Raw genomic sequence first — 23681 nt, 5'->3', positions numbered from 1 at the left:
TATATGTGAGAGTTACAGCGACGTAGGTAGAGAAACATTATTCTTCAGCAACTAATGATACCTTATATGTGAGAGTTACGGTGAAATAGGTGGATAAACATTATTCTTCAGCAACTGATGATATCTTATATGTGAGAGTTACAGCGACGTAGGTAGAGAAACATTATTCTTCAGCAACTAATGATACCTTATATGTGAGAGTTACAGCGACGTAGGTAGAGAAACATTATTCTTCAGCAACAGATGATACCTTATATGTGAGAGTTACAGTGACATAGGTAAAGAAACATTATTCTTCAGCAACTAATGATACCTTATATGTGAGAGTTACAGCGACGTAGGTAGAGAAACATTATTCTTCAGCAACAGATGATACCTTATATGTGAGAGTTACAGTGACATAGGTAAAGAAACATTATTCTTCAGCAACTAATGATACCTTATATGTGAGAGTTACAGCGACGTAGGTAGAGAAACATTATTCTTCAGCAACAGATGATACCTTATATGTGAGAGTTACAGTGACATAGGTAAAGAAACATTATTCTTCAGCAACTGATGATACCTTATATGTGAGAGTTACAGTGACATAGGTAAAGAAACATTATTCTTCAGCAACTAATGATACCTTATATGTGAGAGTTACAGCGACGTAGGTAGAGAAACATTATTCTTCAGCAACAGATGATACCTTATATGTGAGAGTTACAGTGACATAGGTAAAGAAACATTATTCTTCAGCAACTGATGATACCTTATATGTGAGAGTTACAGTGACATAGGTAAAGAAACATTATTCTTCAGCAACTAATGATACCTTATATGTGAGAGTTACAGCGACGTAGGTAGAGAAACATTATTCTTCAGCAACAGATGATACCTTATATGTGAGAGTTACAGTGACATAGGTAAAGAAACATTATTCTTCAGCAACTAATGATACCTTATATGTGAGAGTTACAGTGACATCAGTAGAGAAACATTATTCTTAAGCAATTTTCGTATACCTAGATTCACCCTTTTTAAACTCTCGCTAATAATACTAGAGTGAAAAATTGTTGTCACAACATTGTTGTCCATTATTATTATTGCAGTGGTTTCAAACAATTTTTGATAATTAATGAAAAAATAATTAATCTTTATGCTATTATAGATGTCATTTAAATACAACAACTCTTATTGTTGGTGAAGACTGTAGATTCATATGCTCCTTAAAGAAATTTCGCCCCTTTCCGATATCTATATTTATATATTTCCTATCTTAATTTTGAAAGCAAATGATACCAATTAATCAATATATTTTACATTGTTTGATTATGCCAAGCCACTGAAAACCGTTAATGAAAATATATTATGTTGGTATAAAAAACTAACACAAGATTATGAAGAAGCAATACCAACCATTATCCAGTACCTCTGAGGGGCGGGGTTCTCTGGGCCCGCCTTGTAAGGGTGGCCCACGGAGGTGGTCAGGGTAATGGGCAGCATGACCAGGCCGCAGCCCAACAGTATAGCCAGCACGAGGGCAGGTCGCCTCATCAGGCTGAGGAAAGGTACCTGGGAAAACACATTTTTAATTAATTATTATTTTTTTGGTAAACTAATGTTTAAGACAAGATTTTTTATGCATAGCACAAAGGGTAACAATTATTTTACAAGCAATTGGCGTTGGCGTCATGTATCTTTTATCAGGAGATTTTTCAATGTGGATGAGTGTTTAAGGCTAATAATTATTGCTTGTAAAATAATTGTTACCCTTTGTGCTATGCATAAAAAATCTTGTCTTAAACATTAGTTTACCAAAAAATACATATTACAAACATAATTCATATTACAAAGTTGTTTTTTTTTTAATAATAATTAATATTTGACAAGTTCTAGTATCTTCACCAAAAAATGTAGACAATTTGTCTCGACGCCATCTTGTGAGAGAGTTAGCACTTACAATGCCTTTTTCATATAAAAAAAGTTGGTTGTTTTCAGGTGAAAAAATGTAATAAGCAGTAATTGTTGAATGAAACACTAGTATATATTGAATTATTTCGCGGATAAAAGATAAGCCGCCATAGCTCAGTGGTCAGAGCTGTCGACCGGAAATCGAAAGGACACGGGTTCATGTCCCGTTGGCGTCATGTATCTTTTATCAGGAGATTTTTCAATGTGGATGAGTGTTTCAGGCTAATAATTATTGCTTGTAAAATAATTGTTACATTTTTATTTATTTATTTCAAACCAGCTGTTTCCCGCCACGCGTTGCTGTGGTTCAGCCTGTCTGTGCAGATAGAGAAACAATATCGCGTATTGCTTTTACATCTAACAGATGGCGCTGATTTAAAAAAAACATTTTTTTACCTGTCACAGGTGACATCTATAGTTTTGTGACCAAAAACATACTCAGGCTAAATTTTTTATGTATATTGAGATAAGAAACCAGTTAGAATTTAACTCAACCATCTGGAATGCATTTTTTGATATAAGACGTTGTACTGCCACAGACCGCCTTCTTTGTAGCGAAGTTAAAATTTGTGGTTATTCGTATTTTTGGATGAAAAACCTGCAAAAAAAAATGTTTCGGTTCAAAAACATTGACTTAATGCAACACATTAATGATCCAAAACTATCTTATATTTCAAGTTGGAACTAACCATACACATTCACAAAATTTTATTGAAATCAGTTCATATATTAAGATAGGTTTATAAAAACACACACTTATTTGAATGCAACGTTGTATAAAAATTTCAAAACAATCGGTGAATAATGTTCGTTGATTCAAGATTTTAAACAAACGAATATATACCTACATTTTTATTTATATAGATATTCTCGTTGAAATATGCATTGCTAAAATGTTTAATTAGTACATTCAGCTTTATAATTATATAAAGGCATATTAGTTATTGGTTTTATATATACATTACATTTATAAAATATTATCATTGAAACATATGAAACTGCTTACTGCGATTTATGGCCAATGAATCCACCTAGATTTCGACGTTTTTTTTATTTATTATTTATTCATTTAAATTTACACACAGTACAATATGTTATATACAAGAAATAATTAAAATATTTTGTGATTATTGATTATTGTACCTTATCAGGTCGAAATTATTGGTTCCTAATTAGGCAAATTGCCCGTTCCAAGAAACCAAAAAATATGTGAAAGTAAGTGTATGATTTGTCTATGTCTATAATATATCTCATTAATGTTTTAATTTGTGATATTTAATCGTTACAATCTTATGATAGAGTCGAACTTGAGCTGTTGTGTATGTTTATCTCATATCTTTAGGTTCTATACATATGACACATTATGACAAGCGTTCAAAACGTTTTTGCAAACTTGGCATAGTATCATAATAGCAAAAAATCGCGCCAATGGAAATGTGTTACCAATGGTGTCTAATCTATTTATAACAGATTTGTAGCCTGAAACCGTAGTATAATTGTTACAATAATACATGCTATGGAACCTTAATCTAATAATATAAGTGACCAAACATTATATTAGGACTATCCAACTGATAATTTACAATTTTATGTAAAAATATAAGATCAAAATTGTTATGGTTGTGTCACTTTACTGCGTTTGAAAACTTCCACATTATTTAGAAATGCATTTGAAACCTACCACAGAGCTCGTCACATATAAGGTCAGTATCGAGGTGACAACAGCAATGTAAAGATCTCCATTGATAGTGCCAGATCGCCCCATGACGGGCAGAAACACCGTGTAGGCAAGCAGCGCTACGTACATCTGGAAGATGACGACCGGGATTTGGATTACCAAGTATACCCATGTCCACGTGTGAACTGTGAAAAAAAACCATAAATAAACTTATCTCTTAAAAACACGGAATGTTAATTAAAGACACAGACATATTATTTGGTTTGTTACCTGTGCGATATAGTGGAGTCAAGTGTATGAGTAGTAAAGACACGGTAGAAAACAGGAGTGGAAACATGACAATGGTGGCGGACCTTATGCCGAAGAAAGCCATGATGGACAATATGAGGGCCCAGGGGAACTGCGCGGTCACTAGATTCATCTGGGCAGTCATGGACACCGACAGGCCATTCTGGAAACAACTTTCCTCTCAAAATTCCTCTCGAAAGTATTCCTGTATTAAAGAAGTGTGTGCAAACACTTAAGCAAGGCTATCTTAAATCAATTTCTTATAGCTGGTTGGAAAACAGCGGTCATTCATCCTATTCCAAAGAAGGGTGACCGCTCTAACCAGGCCAACTTCCGCCCCCATAGCGATCATATACCTCGAAAAGAACCAAATCATTAACGACCGCTCTTGTGACCGCACATGTGATGTATATTTCGGGGACTGTGCCTGGAACATTACGGCAAGACCCATACCGTTGCACTTGATATTTCCAAAACCTTTGACCGGGTTTGGCACGGAGGACTTGTCAACAAACAAACAAACCTTCTTCGGACTTTTCGCATCCACGTGCGTGGATTGTAGACTTTTTGAGGGAGAATTCCTCAGATGCAATAAATGCTGGCATCCCACAGGGATCCGTTCTGTCTCCGACTTTGCTTTTGTTGCACATCAATGACCCTTTGTTGTGTGCACCAATTGATTATTTTGCTGATGACAGTACAGTCCATGACAGATTTTTGTTTGACAAGCCCCCAAAGGATACACAAACTCCAAAAGCTCGGAGGGCTTTGATGCAGAGAATGGACGGTTACCTCAAGAGGGATAAGCATAACTTGCTAATCTAGTCTTCTTCAACAGGAGAAATCCTAACAAGCCTTCTATTGATATGCTTGGTGTAACTCTAAGTGACCAACTCAGGCATGGGGGCTCCATCGATTCCAGAATCGAGTTACCCTCTTAGAAGCTGGGCGTAATGTACAGAGCCCGCAAATACTTTAATAGCTTAGTGCTGTACAAATTGAAAGTGAGCCCCACTGTACAATTTGGCAGCCACCACTGGTCTGGAGCCCAAAAACACTTAAAAACCCTTGACTCTGTGCAGATACGGGTGGTCCATTTGATAGATTCCCCTATCTTAACAGGCTTCAGGTGGGAATGTCGTCCTTGTTCTACCGGTGTTTCAACGGAAGATGCTACGAAGTACTACCGTCATTGATTCTTTTGGCACCAGTGCATAGTCGGGAAACACGCCAAAACATGCACCCTAAATTTAACCTAACCTAACCTAACCAGTGATTCCTGACATTATTTGGAGTAAAAAATATAAATTAAAAGTTTATAGTTAAAGTTTTTAGTTTATCACAATGAACATTTGGGATTTGTAAACTCACGATGATGAAGAAATTATAAATAAATTATAGCTCCAAGTTACGAGCACCTCGCTGATGTTTTTTGTTGGTGTTGAATTTTAACTGAGGTTCAATTTCTTGCACTAATAATGATGTCGTTTCTTTACTGAGACGAAATCTTCTTTGAAACTTCTTGGCACTGAGTGTTTCAAATAAATTTGTTCTTGTGTTTACTTCTCTGACTATAAACGGTCTACTTATATATATTATATATATATATATATATAAGTAAAATTTATTTATAATTTCCATAATTTTATAATTTCTCCATCATCGTGAAAAAACAAATCCCAAATGTTCATTCTGAATACAAATTAAAATGAGATAGATTTTAACTACAATCAGAAATCGAAGGGATAAACTAAAAAATGACATTACTGCTTTATGAGTAGAGCTAAACACGTTTAACTCGGTTAAACAGCCCCTTTTGGGTATTTAACTTTGACAGTTCTTTAAACGCATTTAACGACATAAATTTTGTGGTGCAAGACGCCAAGTCGACTTAAATCAAATAATGTGTTTAAAATGATATTTAAACCAAATTTAACTTATGGTGCAAGCCGCCCTAAAATTCGGGTAAGTTTTTAGATTCTCACGGCCAAAAGCATTTTTGTTGTTTGTTTTTGGGGTGTTATGCCGTGTTGCGCTAACTCCTTCTTCAGCCGACGTTTCGGACAGCGTTGCAGTGTCCATCATCAGGGCAGATCCGGTAGATCCGAAGATGTGGACACACATGTGGAGACACGCAACACGGCATAACACCCCAAAAACAAACAACAAAAACGCCCTAAAATTCGTTTACTTAAATAAAATTTAAGATAAAATTTGCGATAGTTGGTGCAAGCCGCCCTTAATATGTTATAGGTATGAAAAAATTCACATTGTATCTTTAAATGCAACTAAAGCATTTGACAAGAGATTTTTACTCTATTTCAAACGAATCGTGTTTTATTAAATATTTTCACCATTTTCGCTAAATTATTATCGGTTTTTTTTAAATATTAGCGCGCTCCCTCTAACATTCGTATTTACATATCTCCCTTTCAAACCATATTTGAACGCTTACTGCGGTTAATGGTCCTTTTCGAGCCGGATATTGCGTTCATGTTTTAGGTAGAAATTGTACTTACTGGATAGATTGAATAGTTTTCAATAGGTTCAATAATCATTTCAATGTAAGATTATTTGAAAGGAAGATTTTCAAACAATCTTTGAACGTTTACTACGGGGCCTTAATTAACACTCTGTAAATACGAAGATATTCATATTCCACTCCTATGTAGAAGTTATTCCACTACTGTGAGTTAGATTCAAATCAAAATTCTCGTACCTTTTTCCTTCTCCACCAATCCATACCCATAGGCAGCAAACCGTAGCCGAAGAGACAGGGGCACCAAAACAGCGGAAATATCGTCCACACGTTGGAGTACCAAGGCATAGTCAGGGTTGCCACCCCGTCGATGAAATAGGCCATTACAACTGCGCCCAGCACTCCCAACAGCATCCCAATGCACCTGGCTATAAGCGAGTAGGACATCTCTTTCCATGCGGCCCCTGGAAATTTTCAAACTTAAATATATTATAAGACTCAAATATTACTTTAAACTGTCATCGAACATTTGTAAATCATAGAAATATTCATTTGAAAATTGTTTATCCTGGGATAAGCGTCTTTTCGGATACTTTAATTAATCGGTCGAATAATTAAAGAAGATTAGAATTTGTTCTTGAATCAGGCTTTTTTTAACCCCGTGGGCAATTTTGGGAGATATTCATCACAGACAATAAACACCAGTAGAGTATTTTTGGGATATATATATCTCCCAGCCTGACACGGTCTCATAAAAGTGATGCTACCTCATTTTGAATTATAGTGAGAAATATGATTTAAACAGTGCTAAGAGAGAATACTGCGCTTTCAGTTTGCATACAAAAATTTACAATGGACGCTCCCGAAAAATTTGAAATAATTCTGTGAAACAAAATTTTGCATTTGAAAAAACTTGTCAAGTGACTTTAACTTTTATAGTACCTTTGTCTAACTAAATACAGGGTTGTCTAATAAGAGGTGTTATTTTGATATTCAATCGTAAAAGGTCAATGGTTTCGTTGCTTGTGTGGCACGTAGCGCCGTCTTGTTGAAAGAAAACTTTGTCCAGATCAATACCATCCAATTCCGGCCATAAAAAATCATTAATCATCTCTCGATAGCGCAATCCATTCACCGTAACTGTTACTCAAGCCTCATTTTCGAAAAAGTAAGATTCAATGACTCCGCCGGACCATAAACCGCACCAAACAGTCACATGTTGAGGATAGAGAGGCTTTTCAAAATTAACTCTTGGGTTTTCCGAGCCCCAGATGCGACAATTTTGCTTGTTGACGAAGCCACCGAGGTGGAAATGGGCCTCATCGCTCAAGATGATTTGAATTTGATTCACTCAAGTGAATTTTAATAATTTCAATGCGTTGTTGAAGCGTGTATCGTTCCATTTTTATTAATGGCGTAGTTTCTACTTGTCAAATGTTAAAAAAATGACAGCTTCAAACGTAACATCTACCGAAATAGCGGGCTATTCAAAATAACACCTCTTATTGGAAAACCCTCTATGTTTTAGTTTAATGTAAAACGGTAATATAACAACAACTTATCTATGTTTGAATTAAGAAAAATAATATTCTTAAATACGTGTCGATTTGTAATAAAATCAATCTGAAAGAATCTAGTTTCTAAAACGGCATTTTATTTTGAAATACGTTCAATTTTTGTTACGCAAAGCTGAAATTTACTATATTATTGACAATATTCCTTTTAATTTGTAAAAAAATTGTAATCATTAAAAATCGGAAAAAGTACACTGAAATAGAAATATTCCCCAACGAAAAAATTCAACTAGCGTAGATAGTGTACTATCTCAGGAGATACATGCAGATATTGGGAGTGGAAAACACCAATAGATGCAAAAAAAGTGAAGAGGATGAAGAGACTTCAATTCACTTATAGTGCCAATGTCCTGCCCTGGTGGGAACTAGGCTCAGATACCTGGGGAGACATACAGTGGAACCAGAAGACATGGCAACATACTCAATGACAACCCTAGTAAACTTTATTAAAGGGATTGGGTTGTTGTTAAAGGATTGAGGTAAAATGGGAGATATCAAAATGGGCTTATGGCCTAAGTGATCACGGGAACTACGTGTAAACCTTCTCCGCTTTAAAAAAAAATAGTGTAATATTTGTAAGAGATTTATGTGGTGAAGGAAACCGGAACCCAAAGCTGGAGATCAACAACTAGGAGAAAAATAAATAAGTGTTTTTGAAGAGAAGAGAAAAGAAGGACAATAGATGTACAATTAGTGGTATAAATAAAGACTGGTAAATAAAAGTTACATTAAGCCGAAAATCAAATAAGCACACAAAAGAAAATGAGTTCCACATATAAGATAGTAAATAAAGTAGATTGGATAAACTGAAGAATGATTAAATAATTTGTAAAATTTACCGAATTTTTTAAAGAATTCACTCTGCAAGCTCGGGGTTTCTAATTTAACGTCTCTGCCTTCGTTTTCCGCTGGGGTCGTCCCATTGTCGATTTCCTTTGTATTTCCACCTGAATGTGCATTGGTGGAAGAAATTTCATAAGTAGTCAACATGGAAATAATAAACAAAATTTCAATCCATAATATCGTTAAAATTGGATACCCACACAAAATTCAGTTTTGGGGATATTTTTCAGAGAGTTAGCAAAGATTCGAAATTATTTGATCTCTTATATTATATATTCTGCGTAGAAAAGAGAGATCAATTTGATGGTTTTATTTATAAGTTTTATATTTTCTGGCCTTGTAAATTTGTTTTAAGTACTTATCAGAATTTTTAATGGAACATATCCCTGGACAGAATAATTTCAAAACAGTACAAAAATCGCGGGTAATAATTTAAAAACATCTATCTTACGTACAATGTTCTATTTCTTATTGAAGATTCATGATGAGTATACCGACGTACATTTTATTAAGGTGAACAATCAATAATAGTTACCTTGGTCACCACGATTGGAGCTTTCCTTCAGAGGACCCACGTGCGAGTAGTTCAAGTCGTCCTTTTTAGAATCCTTGGATTTGAATGTCTTGTCCCAGATTTCTCCCATTTCCCCCATACTTTGTGGCAGCCATTGCCCTAAAACAAATTAAATTAATGTTTTGGGTTAGCGTAGGGAGTGTGGCAAACCCATCGCTCAGGTAGTGGAAACACAACCTGCAATAGCCATCCCAAGTTAAGGTGTGAGCTACTGTGCTCAGGCTGAATGACTTGGGGAACAATGTCACGAGCGGTGCCTCCGAGGAAAAGGGTTGCATCTCGGAATATTTAGACCTTACTCCAGCACTCGGGGCTATGGGGCATGGAAAGAAAATTGGACCATTCGAAAACTTCCACTTCCCTCCTGGGGCCTTCAGTGAACCAAGGAGGAGTGGAGAGGAGGGATGAGGCCCTCTTCCTTCCTGAGGCCCTCGGGGAACCAAGGGGGAGTGGTTTCTTTCGACGTGGGGCCCTCAGGAAACCAAGGAGAAGTTGAAAGGAGAGATAAGATCTTCTTTCCTAGCGGTACCTTTAGGGAATCAAGGAGGAGTGGAAATGAGAAATGAGGCCACCTCCGTGAACTATTCACTTGTGGGGCTTTCAAGGAACCAAAGGGGAGTGGAAAGGAAAGATGAGGCTCTCTTCCTTTGTGAGGTCCTCAGGGAACCAAGGGGGATTGGAGAGGAGAGAAAAGACCTGGTAAGACAGATTGTAGAACCAGAAGACATAGCCATATATACAATGACAACCCTGGTGAACTAATAAAAGGAACCAGGTTACTGTTAAAGGAGAGAGGTTAAATGGAAGATAGCCCAATGGGCCTATGGCCTAAGTGCTCACGGAAATTATATGTAAACCGCTTTATAAATAAATAAATAAAATGTTTTGGGTTCATAATATTGGGGAGTCCAAGTCTATAATCATCATGAATATCTTACATTGAGCCAAGCGTCCAGCGAAAACAACCATACTGATGACTGTCAACAGAAACACGATGAAGTTGATGGCGATGCCGGCTTCTTCTGAGTAACTGAGCATGAACCAGCCCAGGTAGTCGAAGTACACCATCTGCCCCTCCTTGTGGTCCTGGGAATATGGAAAATAAATAGTTTTACTCAATGCCTGTTGGGTTTAATTTGAGTACATGTACTTGAGCGTTGGTAATTTGAAAGATATTTTTTTTAGAATTTCATCATAGTGAGTATAATGAAAACCATTTAAAACTTTATTGCACTTGCTTACTTACAGACCGGACCGGTTTCAACCAAGTTCAATAACAATGGAAATACAAGGATAGATAGAGATTATTATTATTGACACATTAATACTAAAATTGTTATACTATACATTGAATAAAAATTAAAAATTAATATAATCACCCAGCATAAAGTATTTCTACTTAGATGCCCTGCTTTCAGTATATATCTGAATCTAGTTGGTAATTCACAAATGTTGATATTATTTGGTAACATGTTGAATAGTATGGGCACGTTATACTCCAGGGCTCGCTGTCCGTATTTATTCTTGTAGTTTGGTACAAGATGGGTACAAGCAAGCATGCCCTCATTTTTTGTGAACCTAGTGTTGTGTTTATGTTCCACTTTCCTTTTATATAGGTCAGTATTTGCTGAATCAATATTCTGTGCCTGTTACATCGGAATATGATTACGAATTACAGCTTCAGTTAAATATGAAAGTGGGCTGTAAATAATTTAAATGAGACGAAATGAAATGCAATGAAAGCACTCGACACAATCATAAAATAGTGGGTTCCACCGTGATTACTCGAGGTAATTAACACCACAACAAAACGAATAAGTAATTCAACAATAGTGTGCTATTTAAAGATAGTCAACTGCCTTCTTTTCAAATATTATGTACATATGACGTACACGAAAAATACTAATAGCTTGCTTCTAAGGTAGTCCCATTGTAGTCCAAATCCCTCATCTGTTTTCAAAACAAATGCATTCGAATTATCGCATTTTTTTTCTTTCCATGGCTCCAAATTTCAAACACTTTTCCAGCAAGGTGATGGTTAGGGATACGTAAGAATTGGATAAATGACATCCCGATAAGAGCCAAGCATGTTCTTATTTCAAATCCAAAAAGTGCCATAATAAGGCCTGCACACAGACATAGGAATTAATAGACGAGAAGATAATGGCGAGGGGTAAAATCAACTGTTGAAGAACGAAGGGAGTGAAGCTGACTGTGATTCGTCAATAAATCAATCTGACAGTAAATAGGCATCTCGCATTATAATATCACCATTTACTTCTTAAAATTAAAATCTGCTTTTGAATGAATAGACATTTTTACATGGGAGCGCAAATTACTCGCCACGTTATGAACAAATTTGCGAAGTCCAAATTCGGCAAAAAAATTCGGTTCTATTTTCAGAGTCGAATATTTCGTTTAAGTATTTAGTTAAGACACTTTTATAAATGTTCATAATTTACTTCCCAGCAACCAACCAGCTTTGTGTTTCGCGTCCAGACGTTTCTCGATGTGATAGTAACAACTGATTCATATTATACGATGTGAATATGCTTAAAATAAAGTAAAATATTGCTTATATATGGAATGTAATACGACAATTGAGTTTATTCTCTTTTTCACATCTACTTTTACAAGTTTTCATAGTACAAGTCAACATTTTGCCGTGTTATTTCGTAAATTGAACCGATGATGCCTCGACCATAGTTCGCACAAGAATGATGACGTCACGTTTTCAAATTTCACTTGAGGCCATACGCGAGCACAGCCGGCTCCAATGGAACCGGTATGGGGAGTGGGGATAATACGCTTTTAATCACTTAGGGCAGGTCTACTAATATTCATATGTCTATGGGCCTGCACATATTTTAGATTTCCGTTGCTTGTTATTTTATGTGTATGGTAAGCCACAATGTTTGAAAAGTTTAACCTCTAAATCTTCTAATTCTGGAGCGTGTCCGAGGAGTCGGAGGAGAGCGAGTATGTTGTCTCCCAAATGCTGGTGGCTTCCTAGGGGGATGTAAGCCTCCTTGTCGTATACGGTGTGGTAGACATGCCCGTTGCGGCCAAAGGCAAAGTCCAAACCTGCAAACCATTTTTATTTAAAATACTCTACAACACAATTCACAACAATACAATCCACAACAGCAAACGATGATAATATACGATCTTTTTAGCTATTTACTTTTTAAAAACAGTGTCGGTATAGTTTTAAACATGAATAATACACTCAAATTTATATAGATATTTACAACATACCTAAATAATATTTTGTTCCGGTGGATTTAAAAACTTATAAAATGTTGTGTGTAAAATACGCCATGACAAAAAACTTACCAGGAATCTTTTTGAAGTCCCTAAATATTCTGAAATCCGAGTCTGAAGGAATGAATCCGCTCTGAAAAAGTTCTTCGCCAAAAATCATTCCATGGGGATGGGGCGCAGAACGAGCGTAGTACTGAAACAAACGTCTCATTTTATTGTATGCTTTGAAATTTGAAAAACCGAAAATTAACCATTTTACTACAGAATAATAAACTTTTGTTGTAATGTGATTATTATTAACGAAACAGACTTATCAAACAAAATCTGTAATGAAATGTTTTATCTCCTGCAGCGTTGGTGCACGCGATAGAAGCTCATTAATGTGGAACTAAAATAATATTGGAGACAGAACAGATCCCTGTGGGACGCCAGTATTTTGAATAAGTTAAATATTTTCTTACTTTGAAGAGCCAAGCGTTATCGGGCCCTGACTGAAACAGTATAGCCCTACCACCAAGTCCAGCTCCTTCCAAGTTCACAAATACTCGAACAGTTTCGGCCCATCTGTGTGTCAGGAACATGTGAGAAGCCTGCAATTCAAATGAAGGTATAGGTATTCGCAATAATAACATTATCAAATTTGATTTAAAACTAATAAATATTGTTATACCTGTAGTGAAACTTCTTCCGCGCCATTGAACAGAAAAATGACATTATGTTTGAGACGTACTTCGGACTGCGTGAGCACTCTCACTAACTCCAGCATCACGGAACAAGCTATGGCGGCATCAGATGCACCTGAAAAATGAATTCTGTGTTTATCTAGTAAAATCACATTCAGTATTATATAAGGCCTACAAATTGTAATAACATTCGCACGTCGTTGTCACAATTGAAATTTTGATTACGTAGTGATTTTTTCCTATAACTCTTTTATTCTTGTTCATTGCTAGGTAAATGCTTCCTTCCCGTCTTTACAAAAACTACTTTTTGTGTTCCTGCGCATCTAATAGTATTATTATTTTAATAACTGTACACTTTAGGATTGCAATCACAATGGAAGTGGCGCCTTCTGTGGTTTTCAAATAGAACCGTTAAAGTTTTCAAACCGCGGCAGCGGGTTTTTATCTCCTAGTCCTTTGTAATAGTCATCGCTACATAATTTATATGGCATAATCGATATATATTATAAAAGCAAGTGTACAATGTGTGTGCCGCTAAAACTCTTAAATGAGTTCCGGTACGATCAAGGGTGTTATATGAAGTGGTAGCCCTCTATCCCCCATCTACGAAAAAGGTTCCCGTTTTTACCTGAAGGACGTACTTTTGAAGATATAAGGGCTGAAAGTTTCGTCCTCCAGAAATTTCTAGAACAGTCCAGAATATTCGAGAGTATTCGAGAGCATTCCACAACATTCCAGAACATCCCGGAACACTCTGGAATGTTGTGGAATGTTCGGGAATAGTCTGTAACGTTCGGGAAAATCCCAGAACATCCCAAATCACAATGAACTAAAAACGTGATTACAGGCCGTTTCCTGATAAACTTTTACTAAATTCGTTACAATATAATATCAACTCGTGTTCATTTACCTGCGATATTACCTGATAATACATAATGACGAAACGCGAAAATGTTTTTTAGGAACACATGTTCCGACATCGTGACAAAATATTGGTTATTATCTCTAAATAGTATAAAACAAACTCACTATCCGCCTTTGTCTCTTTGTGTGCATCTTCTAAACTATGCAAGGGAATTTGATAGGGTTTTCACTATCATTCAGAGAATTTCTTCCGGAAGGTTTAAATATTTAATACATGGATAGCATATTTACTGAAAGAAGAGAAAATTCGAGCAAAGCTGGGTACACGTCAGTTAGTACAAAATAAATACATTTTTAATACTAAAAGTAATCCTTACCATCGCTTGTAGGGACAGTATCGTAATGACAGTTGAGGAGAATGCTGTGCGAGGGGTTGGATCCTTCCAGTTTGGCAATAACATTCTGGATGTTTTCATAAATATTGGTGAATCGCGGCTTGTACTCAAGGGTGTAGGCTCCGCTACCTTTTTGAACCTGAAAGTGATACATTTTACGTAAACAGTCGTAAAGCTAGAACTGGATAATATAGCTAAATCAAAATATTGATCGACAAATTTCGAATGTTCTTCTTCATGTATGGATATCAGCTTCACTGAAACAACTCCCTCACCCGAAGCCGGCAGATCTTCATTACCCCCATATCATCGATGGGTAACCTCTTCATCATTTTCTCAACCATGTTTATCATTGGGTTGTTTTGGTTACTGGGGTTGATTGTCATTGTCATGTCTAACAGAAGACCATTATTCGACTGTTGCGAACTCCTGAGTCTACTTAACCCTAGATTCATAACCATTCGTCCCACAGACCGCGCAAAACGTAAATTTGTTTCTAGTGTCTCGAGTGAAAGAGACCTCTCAAGTACCTTCCTAGATCGCTTGTTCATTAGAAACGCGGGGGTGCTTGCCTCGCAGTGAAGTATTGTGGACAAGCTATAGACCTTTGAACGTCTGAGAGACGAATGTTTATGAATAGTGTAACTTTTGACGAGACTGCAAGTTATTTTGAAAACATTGTTTTTGATGAGTTCTGGTTATACAGAGTAAAAGTAAGTATATGATATTATTCTATATGAGTTATTATTTATAGTTACATCTTATTTTATCGTTCAAAATGTATTATTGTGTGTATTTTACATAAAATCTTTTTATTTTATTTTAGAATAGATGATCGGCAAATTGATGACTATTTGAATCGTTTTTCTGATTCTGGTGATGATGATTTTACCAGTCAGCAAAAGGATGTAGAAATCAGTGATGTCGAAGATCATGTGGAATTAGATGAAATGGTCCCGACAGATTCTGACAGTGATAACGACATGGTTACATAAAAGACACGAAATGCCAACTTTGAAGAGATGCCTAAAAAGGAAAATCGCCGAAGTTTTAGATGAAATGCCTACCATTGCCACACCTGGTCTAAGTGGTACTCAAAAAAAGGTTTGTGGTTATTGTGATTATAAAAAAAACGGCATATGACAAGGTTCCAATGCAAGCAATGCAAAAAGTATATGTGCATGGACCATCGCGGCTTCATGTGTGTGGAATGTACCGATGAAATTTAATTTTAACTCGTTTATTATTTTTTTTGTTACCTAATTAAACATATTAAAGAGTGCCATACTTAATTTATTTATTTTATTTACAAGTACCCCAAAACTCGTCACTTAAATTTAGTCGTCTGTGAGACGAATGTTTATGAATAATGTTCCTCTTAGATAAGGTTATGAATCTAGGGTTAAGGTGATTCACTGCGTAGTAATGCAAAATCATGTGTTTTTGGATTGAAAATTTGGTCGCCTAGAAATGTTACAGATGCTTTAATTAAATACTGCGAGTAGAATACATCTTGGCCTTTAAAACAATCGAGTATTTTTTAGATTTTTTTTTTTATAAGCCCAGAAAAAAATAATGTATAAGGCCTATGAAAACTGCTTTACAGTTCAAAATCTCATATTAACGAACCCATTTTCGGTTATGATTTTATTTTATGATGTTGCAAATTAAGTTATTTATAAAATGATCGGAAAAAAATTTAATATTTATGCCTGAACATCCACAAAATAAAATAAAAGGCACTTTTTGGACAAGTTTTTTTCTTGGATAAATCAAAACAGGCGGATGGTGTTAAACCGGAATTTAAACCTTATCGCCATCTACGTAAGGGGTGTTATTGATAGCGGCTCGATTTAAAATATTACACGACGTAGTGCATCGCCTTAATATTAAGAGTACCCACTCGGCTTACACTAGGTACCCACACTAGGCGTATGGACCTATTTCAATGTCACTGTTCACAAACAGATTATTGGCCGATTCCTCGTCTACATAGTGAAGCAAACAAACAAATAATACGAAAATAACCAATTCAAAGCTTAAAACATACCAAAAAACACCTTTCATGTCAAAATATTTATGCAAAAATGTTTAGATTAATATTTTTTAAATTTTATCTAATGGTATAGTAATTTTTTCCCATAATTTTATGCATACAGTCTTACTTATAAATATTCCCTAATACGCCGCTGCAGTGCTGGTATACATAGCTATACGATGAAGAGGGTCGTATACTGATCGGGTTAAAGTATTTACTCATGCAAGATTATTTTAGACTTGTACAACTTTGTTACAATCCTCAAAATACGGTCATTTTCGCATATCGCGTTTAATTACTATCTTCACGTTTCTTCAAATGGCATTTGCGATATCATTGTCCCAGTGTGCTTTGAATTGCTTCGAAATTTCACCAATTTGATGGAGCGTTTCGTATTTGCTTTGGTAAATCGATATTTCGATTTAAAATATACCTTTGGTAGTGCTGCCAGTGGGTATTACTGCTTTTTACATTTTATTTAACGATATTTGTCCAGTCAAACATATCGTCTTAATATCGTAGGAATACGTCCCTAATCCTGGGGTTCGGCGGTTTAAGAATCTGTCGGCCACTAATGCTGCGCTATTGCGGCTGGTATACGCAGTAAGCATGCGCATGATTATGAGTAACGTTTTTTACCATCTTATCATCGTTCTTATCCCTCCGTATTATCTATTATGAGTGAGGCAAAAGATGTACCACCATAACAAAGCGAGGCTTTTGTACATGTATGGTGGAAGTGTCATTTTGTTCGTTATTTTTAAAGTAAAATGCCAAAGTATTCAGTTTATATTTTCAGTTGTGTTTTTTAACGTAAAGTAAAATCTTTGTTGTTATTTGTATTTCGGAGACTTTCTGGTAATGAATTAAAAAATTTGATTCCAAGATATGTAACCATTGTTTATTTTATTACCAAACAAACCTAATAAGTAGTTTATTCGTTACCTATATTAAGTAGGTACCGTAACTAGACCTTTTGGACCACAGTCATATAATATATCGCGATTAGTCGTATTTTATGGTGAAGATAGAGAGACAACTTGATAAAAACCAAAAAACAACCGGGTAATAAATAATATGCTTAAAGAATTCGAAACACTTATTCATAAGCGGGAAAATACGTTTTATGATTCAGTTGATAACATTCTTGTATTATGAATATTTTGGGGAGGCGCTGGGCGGATAAGCTGGTTCTTCGCTCACTGCATATTGGCGAAATGCATGTTTGCAAATGGAGCACTTAAGGCGAAGCTTAATGCTAAATGACTATTTTGATTAATCTTTATAACGAATTGGTGTACATTATGAATACCAAAAAATATGCTTTAGATAAATTGAAGGTTTTACTATCGTTTCGCTTGAGTAAAATACAAATAAAAAAATAAATTACTCAGTAAAAAATATAAATGTAAACTACTAAAAAAAACATTTTTTCAATAGAAATGTATGAACGCGTAAAGGAAACAACTTTAAAAAAATACAGTGTAATAGCTAAGATTATATGTGACAGTTTCATTTGATTAGCTTTTTTGCTTTGTTATAAAATTATTTACAAAATAAATAAAAATCAGTTTTGTGCTTGAAATCGAACGTTTCTAGACTACGTTTGTCAAGTGATTTTAATGCCTATTACCTACAATATAAGGTATACTAAGAATATACACATTTTTATCTTGTAGCTTCCTCTTAACTGATCTTTAAGGCGACATAAGACTCTAATGCCGCGGATTTGTTTGACGCTCACATTTTAATTACTTCTGATGAACGCATTACTAAAATCTTAAATGCGTCTTAAGAGTTCCTTACGGATGTAAGATATACCATTAAAATATTTTATATAAAACGGTTTGTAAATTTTATAAAACATTTTAAACTATAAAATTTGCCGTAAGCACCAGATATTATTTTTTTAGACGATGAATTAGTAACTTTCCGAGTGATCCCTGTAGAAATTTTTTTAAATTTTAGTAATACGTTCATCCGAAATAATTAAAATAAACCCTACCGAAAGATCGATTTTCAAGGCCTGCCAGGGCAAAGTCGGCCGTAGGTGCGTCCATTACGCTGAGCCGCGTGCCGAATATTGTTTTTACGCCACTTCACTACTTACGTCGACTTTATTTTAAAGATTTGATAGGGCATAGACCAGGGCCGCGCGTCGCATATTTTTGTGGAGGGCTGCTTCACTTAGGTCGTTATGATTCTGGCTATATTTTAAGGTATTGTCTCGTGTTAAACTAGGTACATAATTATATCACATCATAATGTTTGTTACAGTCTAAATATGAATGACGTTTAAATGGTGGACGATGTTCAACAGCTGAATAAGCATGTAGTTAATTCCAACATTAATCGACTCTAGGTTATTTGAAATATCTTCTCAAATGTGAAATGAAAGTGTAATTATTTATTTATTTATTTATTACACGCCCTTATGGGCTTTTACACACTACAAAGTTTAATAGTTGAGTATCACAGTTATTATAAATTCTACAAAATTAAAACAATAAAGGAAACATAATACAACGAAAAAAGAAAAAATATTAAATGTTACAACAAAAGCATATAATAAAATAAGATACATTGGTAAAAATGATAAGAAGTCTCACATAAATAGATATTCAAAATAAAAAATAAATATATATATATATATATATTGCGGAAATTATAGATGTCTATTTGTGTCTCGATATATAAAAGAATTGAAATAAACAATATTTATATTGATTATTTTTAAGATGAAATATATCTCCCAGATCAAAGTATTTATTTCCGAGACCATGAAGTCTTGGAATCGGGGAATTTTGATAAGACAGTGTCCTGGTGTTGTAAAAATAAAAGGGTAGTAAATTTCGGCAAGATCTTTTGGGTATGTGGATGCTGATTAATTGGAGTAACTCAGGACAGTCAATTTTGTAATGAAGTATTTTATGTAATACTATTAAATCTGTGTTTATTCTTCTTTCAGAAAGTTTTAATATGGACAATTTATCTAGTAAGTAGTTATAATCAATGTTTTCTACAGGAATATGCAATTTATAGTTTATATACTTCAGGAACTTATGTTGAATCTTTTCAATGTTATCGGAATGAATATTGTAATAGGGAGACCATAACGTAGAGTTATACTCTAGTTGGCATCTAACAAGGGTTTTGTACAACATGATAAATGTGCCTAAATTATTGAAGTCTTTTGAAATTCTCAAAAAAAATCCAAGAGTCTTAAGAGCCTTATTGATAATGTTATTAATATGATACACAAAAGTTAGTTAATTATTATTACTAGAGTCAAGTCTACTAAAGAAAAGTAACTGTTTAAAAAACCCTTACAGGTCATTGAGGTAAATCTATGAAGTAAACACGAAATATAGGCAAGAACTCTGTATAACTATTTAAAAGTAGATAATTAAAGAGACAGTGTTTGACAAAGAGAGTGTATCTCCGGTCACAGAGCAGATAATCAGTGGATTTAGTTTCTGTTGTGGGTGAAAGTTTACAAATATGTTTGGTTATTAGTAATTAAAAAGCGTTTGATTAACCTTTACGTTCCTGAAGGTAAAAAATACCCGAATCACCCGAATGGGGGTCACTAGGGACCTCCACATACCGCGGATCGATCGTGTCTCTTAACATTCCTTTTGCCCTTTCCAGTAACACTCAGATATTAGCTTTTTGGTACCTAACTACCGTTTTAATCGGACGTCTTGTGTTTATCATCAAAAGTAAATGCTCCCTTTACGATCGCACTCGTGGATCGTTTGCTGCGAGGATTTCAAAAACGTAATGGGGATCCGGGGGAGAGGAGACGAGTCGCCGGAATTTAATATATATAGCTGATCAATGGACACATTTTCAGTCCTGATACGTATTACTTTTTATGTCCCCGATAACTTCACCAGTGCTAGGCAGCACAGGCTTTTTATTTTTACAAGAGGCAGGACTTACCTATCAATGATCACGCCACTGGGGTAGAATGACGCTATTAAACCACCTTTCTTCTGAGATAGAATTGTTTTCAGCCAAACCTCAGTGAATTTTTAACACTAACCTGCATCGCAACTGATATAATTAATGCACGTAATTGATTAATGTGTCCGTATGTTTGTTATTCATAGTAAAAGTTGTGAAATGTCATTGAAATCACTGTTTTACACAATAAATAAATCTTTTTCAAACATTAACGGGATACATCTCTTCATTTCAGATCGAATTCCGAATAGTTTTTCTAGAAAGAGACTACATAAGATATCGCACAACATTCTCGTTTGGGGAAGTGTAATACCCTTCGTGTGTTACCCTCCGGTGTGGAAGGGTTAAGTACAAATGCAAAGTATATCGTGCATTATTATAATATCTGATATTGTACTCACCTCGTACTGCAGCAACTGGGAGCTGTGCGCTTGCAGCTTGGCTAACCTCAGCTCGTCTTGCAGGATGGCTGGTGCCAGGACCTTGTTCTGGTAGGTGCCCACCACCCTCGGACCCATGCTGGTCAGTCTGCGGAGGGAGTTGCGAGATCTCACGCCGCTGAATAAGCGATTGTTGGCCAACTGAAATATACGATTCAAAGAATTAGCACCATCAAGATCGTCATCATCGGAACCGTTTCAAAAGATAACAATGATTTTTATAGGTTTATAGAAATGGCTCCAGTATTCGACAGTTACCTTTTAAGTGATTACCGTGCAAGAGTCCCAACTGCTCCCAACCGTCTTTAGGCAGTGAGATTTTAAAACTCCCAATTGGGGTGTATTGTGTGGCTGAAGGTGATGGGGAGAGGAAGGATATGGGAAAGAGGAAGGTGGGGGACAAAACAAGCCTAAAGTCATTTCTGAATGGTGGTCTTACACCACCTAAATTTGCGCATTGTGTTACTATGCAGCGTCGGCGTTGAGTCACTATTATTTATTATTGTTATTATTTTTCTTTTGTAAACCGAGCGCAATAATAATACACAGTATGTACTTTATATTGTAATTTAACACCCTAGTTAAATAAAAACTTTACTTTCATTTCTCGTATGTTATAGGGTAAAGGTTTGATTAATGTAAAATATAGTAAATAAAACTGAACTTTTATTTTATAATTTTTCATGACATTATAGAAAAGTGTTCATAAATACTGTAAATATGTGTTACATTTCTTTGTATCGCGTGGAGACGCTGGTAGGGAGGTATGTGGGACTACTTTATTTCCTCCCACATGTGGCAATAATAACGCGAACTAATCCGCCGCTAGACGCAAGCGAGCACGAGAAGAGAAATCTTCTTTCCTGTTTCAACCTTCGATCCTACCGCCACTCTCTTTACTTTGTCTGCCACCGTCTCCGCGTTCTGTAAAATTGTAATATTCGTCCTCTCGAATAAATTTAATTAATACTGCAGACACTCGTTTCGATCTCCAATCCCCTGAACACAATTTACGGTTCGGGCAGCCACCGTAAATTACAAATATACACTCACACACATTGCTGCCACAGGATAACCAACACTTCTGCAGTAGGCCAACCCAAGTGGTTCGCTACTTTTGGTGACTTAGCAGGCCGAATTGGGAGAAACTTGTTGAGTGAGATCTGTCGACCTCCCCACACCCTTGCAGTAAAAGGGATGGATTCATACGTCCGTCACCCCAGGACATGCTGACCCCCAGGTTCCTACCCACCCCTCGTACTTTTTTTTTCCCCAGAATTTCCCATCATTCCTTTCCTAAATAGACCCTCCACACAACATCCTCAAAGATGACAAAGTCCCTGAGGGAAATTATTTTCCGCAGGGCCTCCTGAGTGTAGCTAATACAAATAAAAAAGGGCGATACTGTGAGTATCTTCCACTCTGGAACGTGCCGCAAGCATGCTATTATTATTTCTAGTGAATAAGTTGTAAAATAACACAAATTCGCAAATAAAATTATCTTTCGCACGCTGGGATTTTTGGATTGACCGCGACCTTTGGATTGCTTTTCGAGAGCCTTACCCCTCGACCAAGGAGGCACTAGGAAAATACTTATGGTATATTATAAGTCACTTTAAAAAAAAAACACGTAAACACATTATCTTATAAAACAGTAAAATTTACAAATACACCATTAAGTTAAGTTATTACATAATTATCAGAACACGTGGTAATGCACCTGCATTTGTCCTGATAGTACACAATGACGAAATGCGAAAATATTAGAATTTTTATGACATCGCTATTTCACACATTTGTGTTTTACTGATAGTTTATTAGGAAACCTGTCAATTCATTCTATAAAGGCCTTCAGTCCTATTTTTAACCGGAATACGACAAATTCGAAGAGATTTTTAAGCAATATATAAGGAAAGCACCAGATTTCATTTTTCTATGCGATAAATAGTATCTTCCCGAGGAACTTATTTTGAAACATCTGAGGTTTTAGTAATATGTTCATCAGAATGATTTAAAATACAACCCTCGGAAATATCCATTTTCCAGTTCTGCTGAGTTAAATTCGACCGTAGGTACGTACAATATGCTGAGGCCACACGCCGAATTGATGTGTACACGTCTTCTTTACTTACGTCGTTAAGATTTCGAATTTATATTAGAGTAGGTATTGTGTTGTATGTAACGGGAAGTAACATTAATTAATTTACCGCTTCTTCTTCAGTGACTCCAGTTGGCAGAGTGTGGTCGATGACGTGCACAATGTAAAAGGCCAAACATCCTCCCAGCAGTATGAACACGGGCCACCTCCAGGAGATGGAGTGGATGCTGTGCTGGACTGCTCTCCTCTCCTTCTCTGGCCGCGTCTTGTCGCTGAAGGGAATCGGCTCCATCCCTAGTTCGTTCATGGCCACATCTGAGCCACGACTGAGGGACATCTCTGCTGAAAATTTGTATTGATTCAACTACCAACTTGATCTAACCTAACCTAACCGACACAAGATGGTCGAATTCATCAGATTTCAACGTGAATTTTCAAGCTCTGTAAACGTTACATTCATGTTTTGTTAATACATCATTATTGCACAGTCGTTTCACATAACTTAAATGAAAACAGAACTTGAATAGAACCTTTATAG

At 35.8% G+C, this 23681-nt stretch overlaps 1 protein-coding gene across 1 annotated transcript; it reads right to left on the bottom strand.

The window, feature by feature from the left end:
- Positions 1 to 1380: 1380 nt before the first annotated feature.
- On the bottom strand, positions 1381 to 23480 carry LOC149413774 (uncharacterized). The gene is made up of 14 exons (XM_089644464.1): positions 23253 to 23480; positions 21007 to 21186; positions 14581 to 14737; positions 13327 to 13454; positions 13118 to 13246; positions 12729 to 12849; positions 12322 to 12476; positions 10331 to 10478; positions 9354 to 9491; positions 8815 to 8922; positions 6642 to 6865; positions 3905 to 4085; positions 3638 to 3819; positions 1381 to 1557 (listed from the first exon to the last, which is right to left on the bottom strand). Exons 1-14 carry the CDS (start codon positions 23478 to 23480, stop codon positions 1381 to 1383), a joined length of 2256 nt encoding a protein of 751 aa, XP_089500590.1.
- Positions 23481 to 23681: the final 201 nt, after the last annotated feature.

Source organism: Hesperophylax consimilis, chromosome 21 (assembly GCF_061612785.1).
Source record: "Hesperophylax consimilis isolate HC1 chromosome 21, BYU_Hcon_1.0, whole genome shotgun sequence".
Taxonomy (NCBI): Eukaryota; Metazoa; Arthropoda; class Insecta; order Trichoptera; family Limnephilidae; genus Hesperophylax; species Hesperophylax consimilis.
Note: the sequence above shows the minus strand (reverse complement) of the source record. Positions and strands in the feature narration are given on the sequence as shown.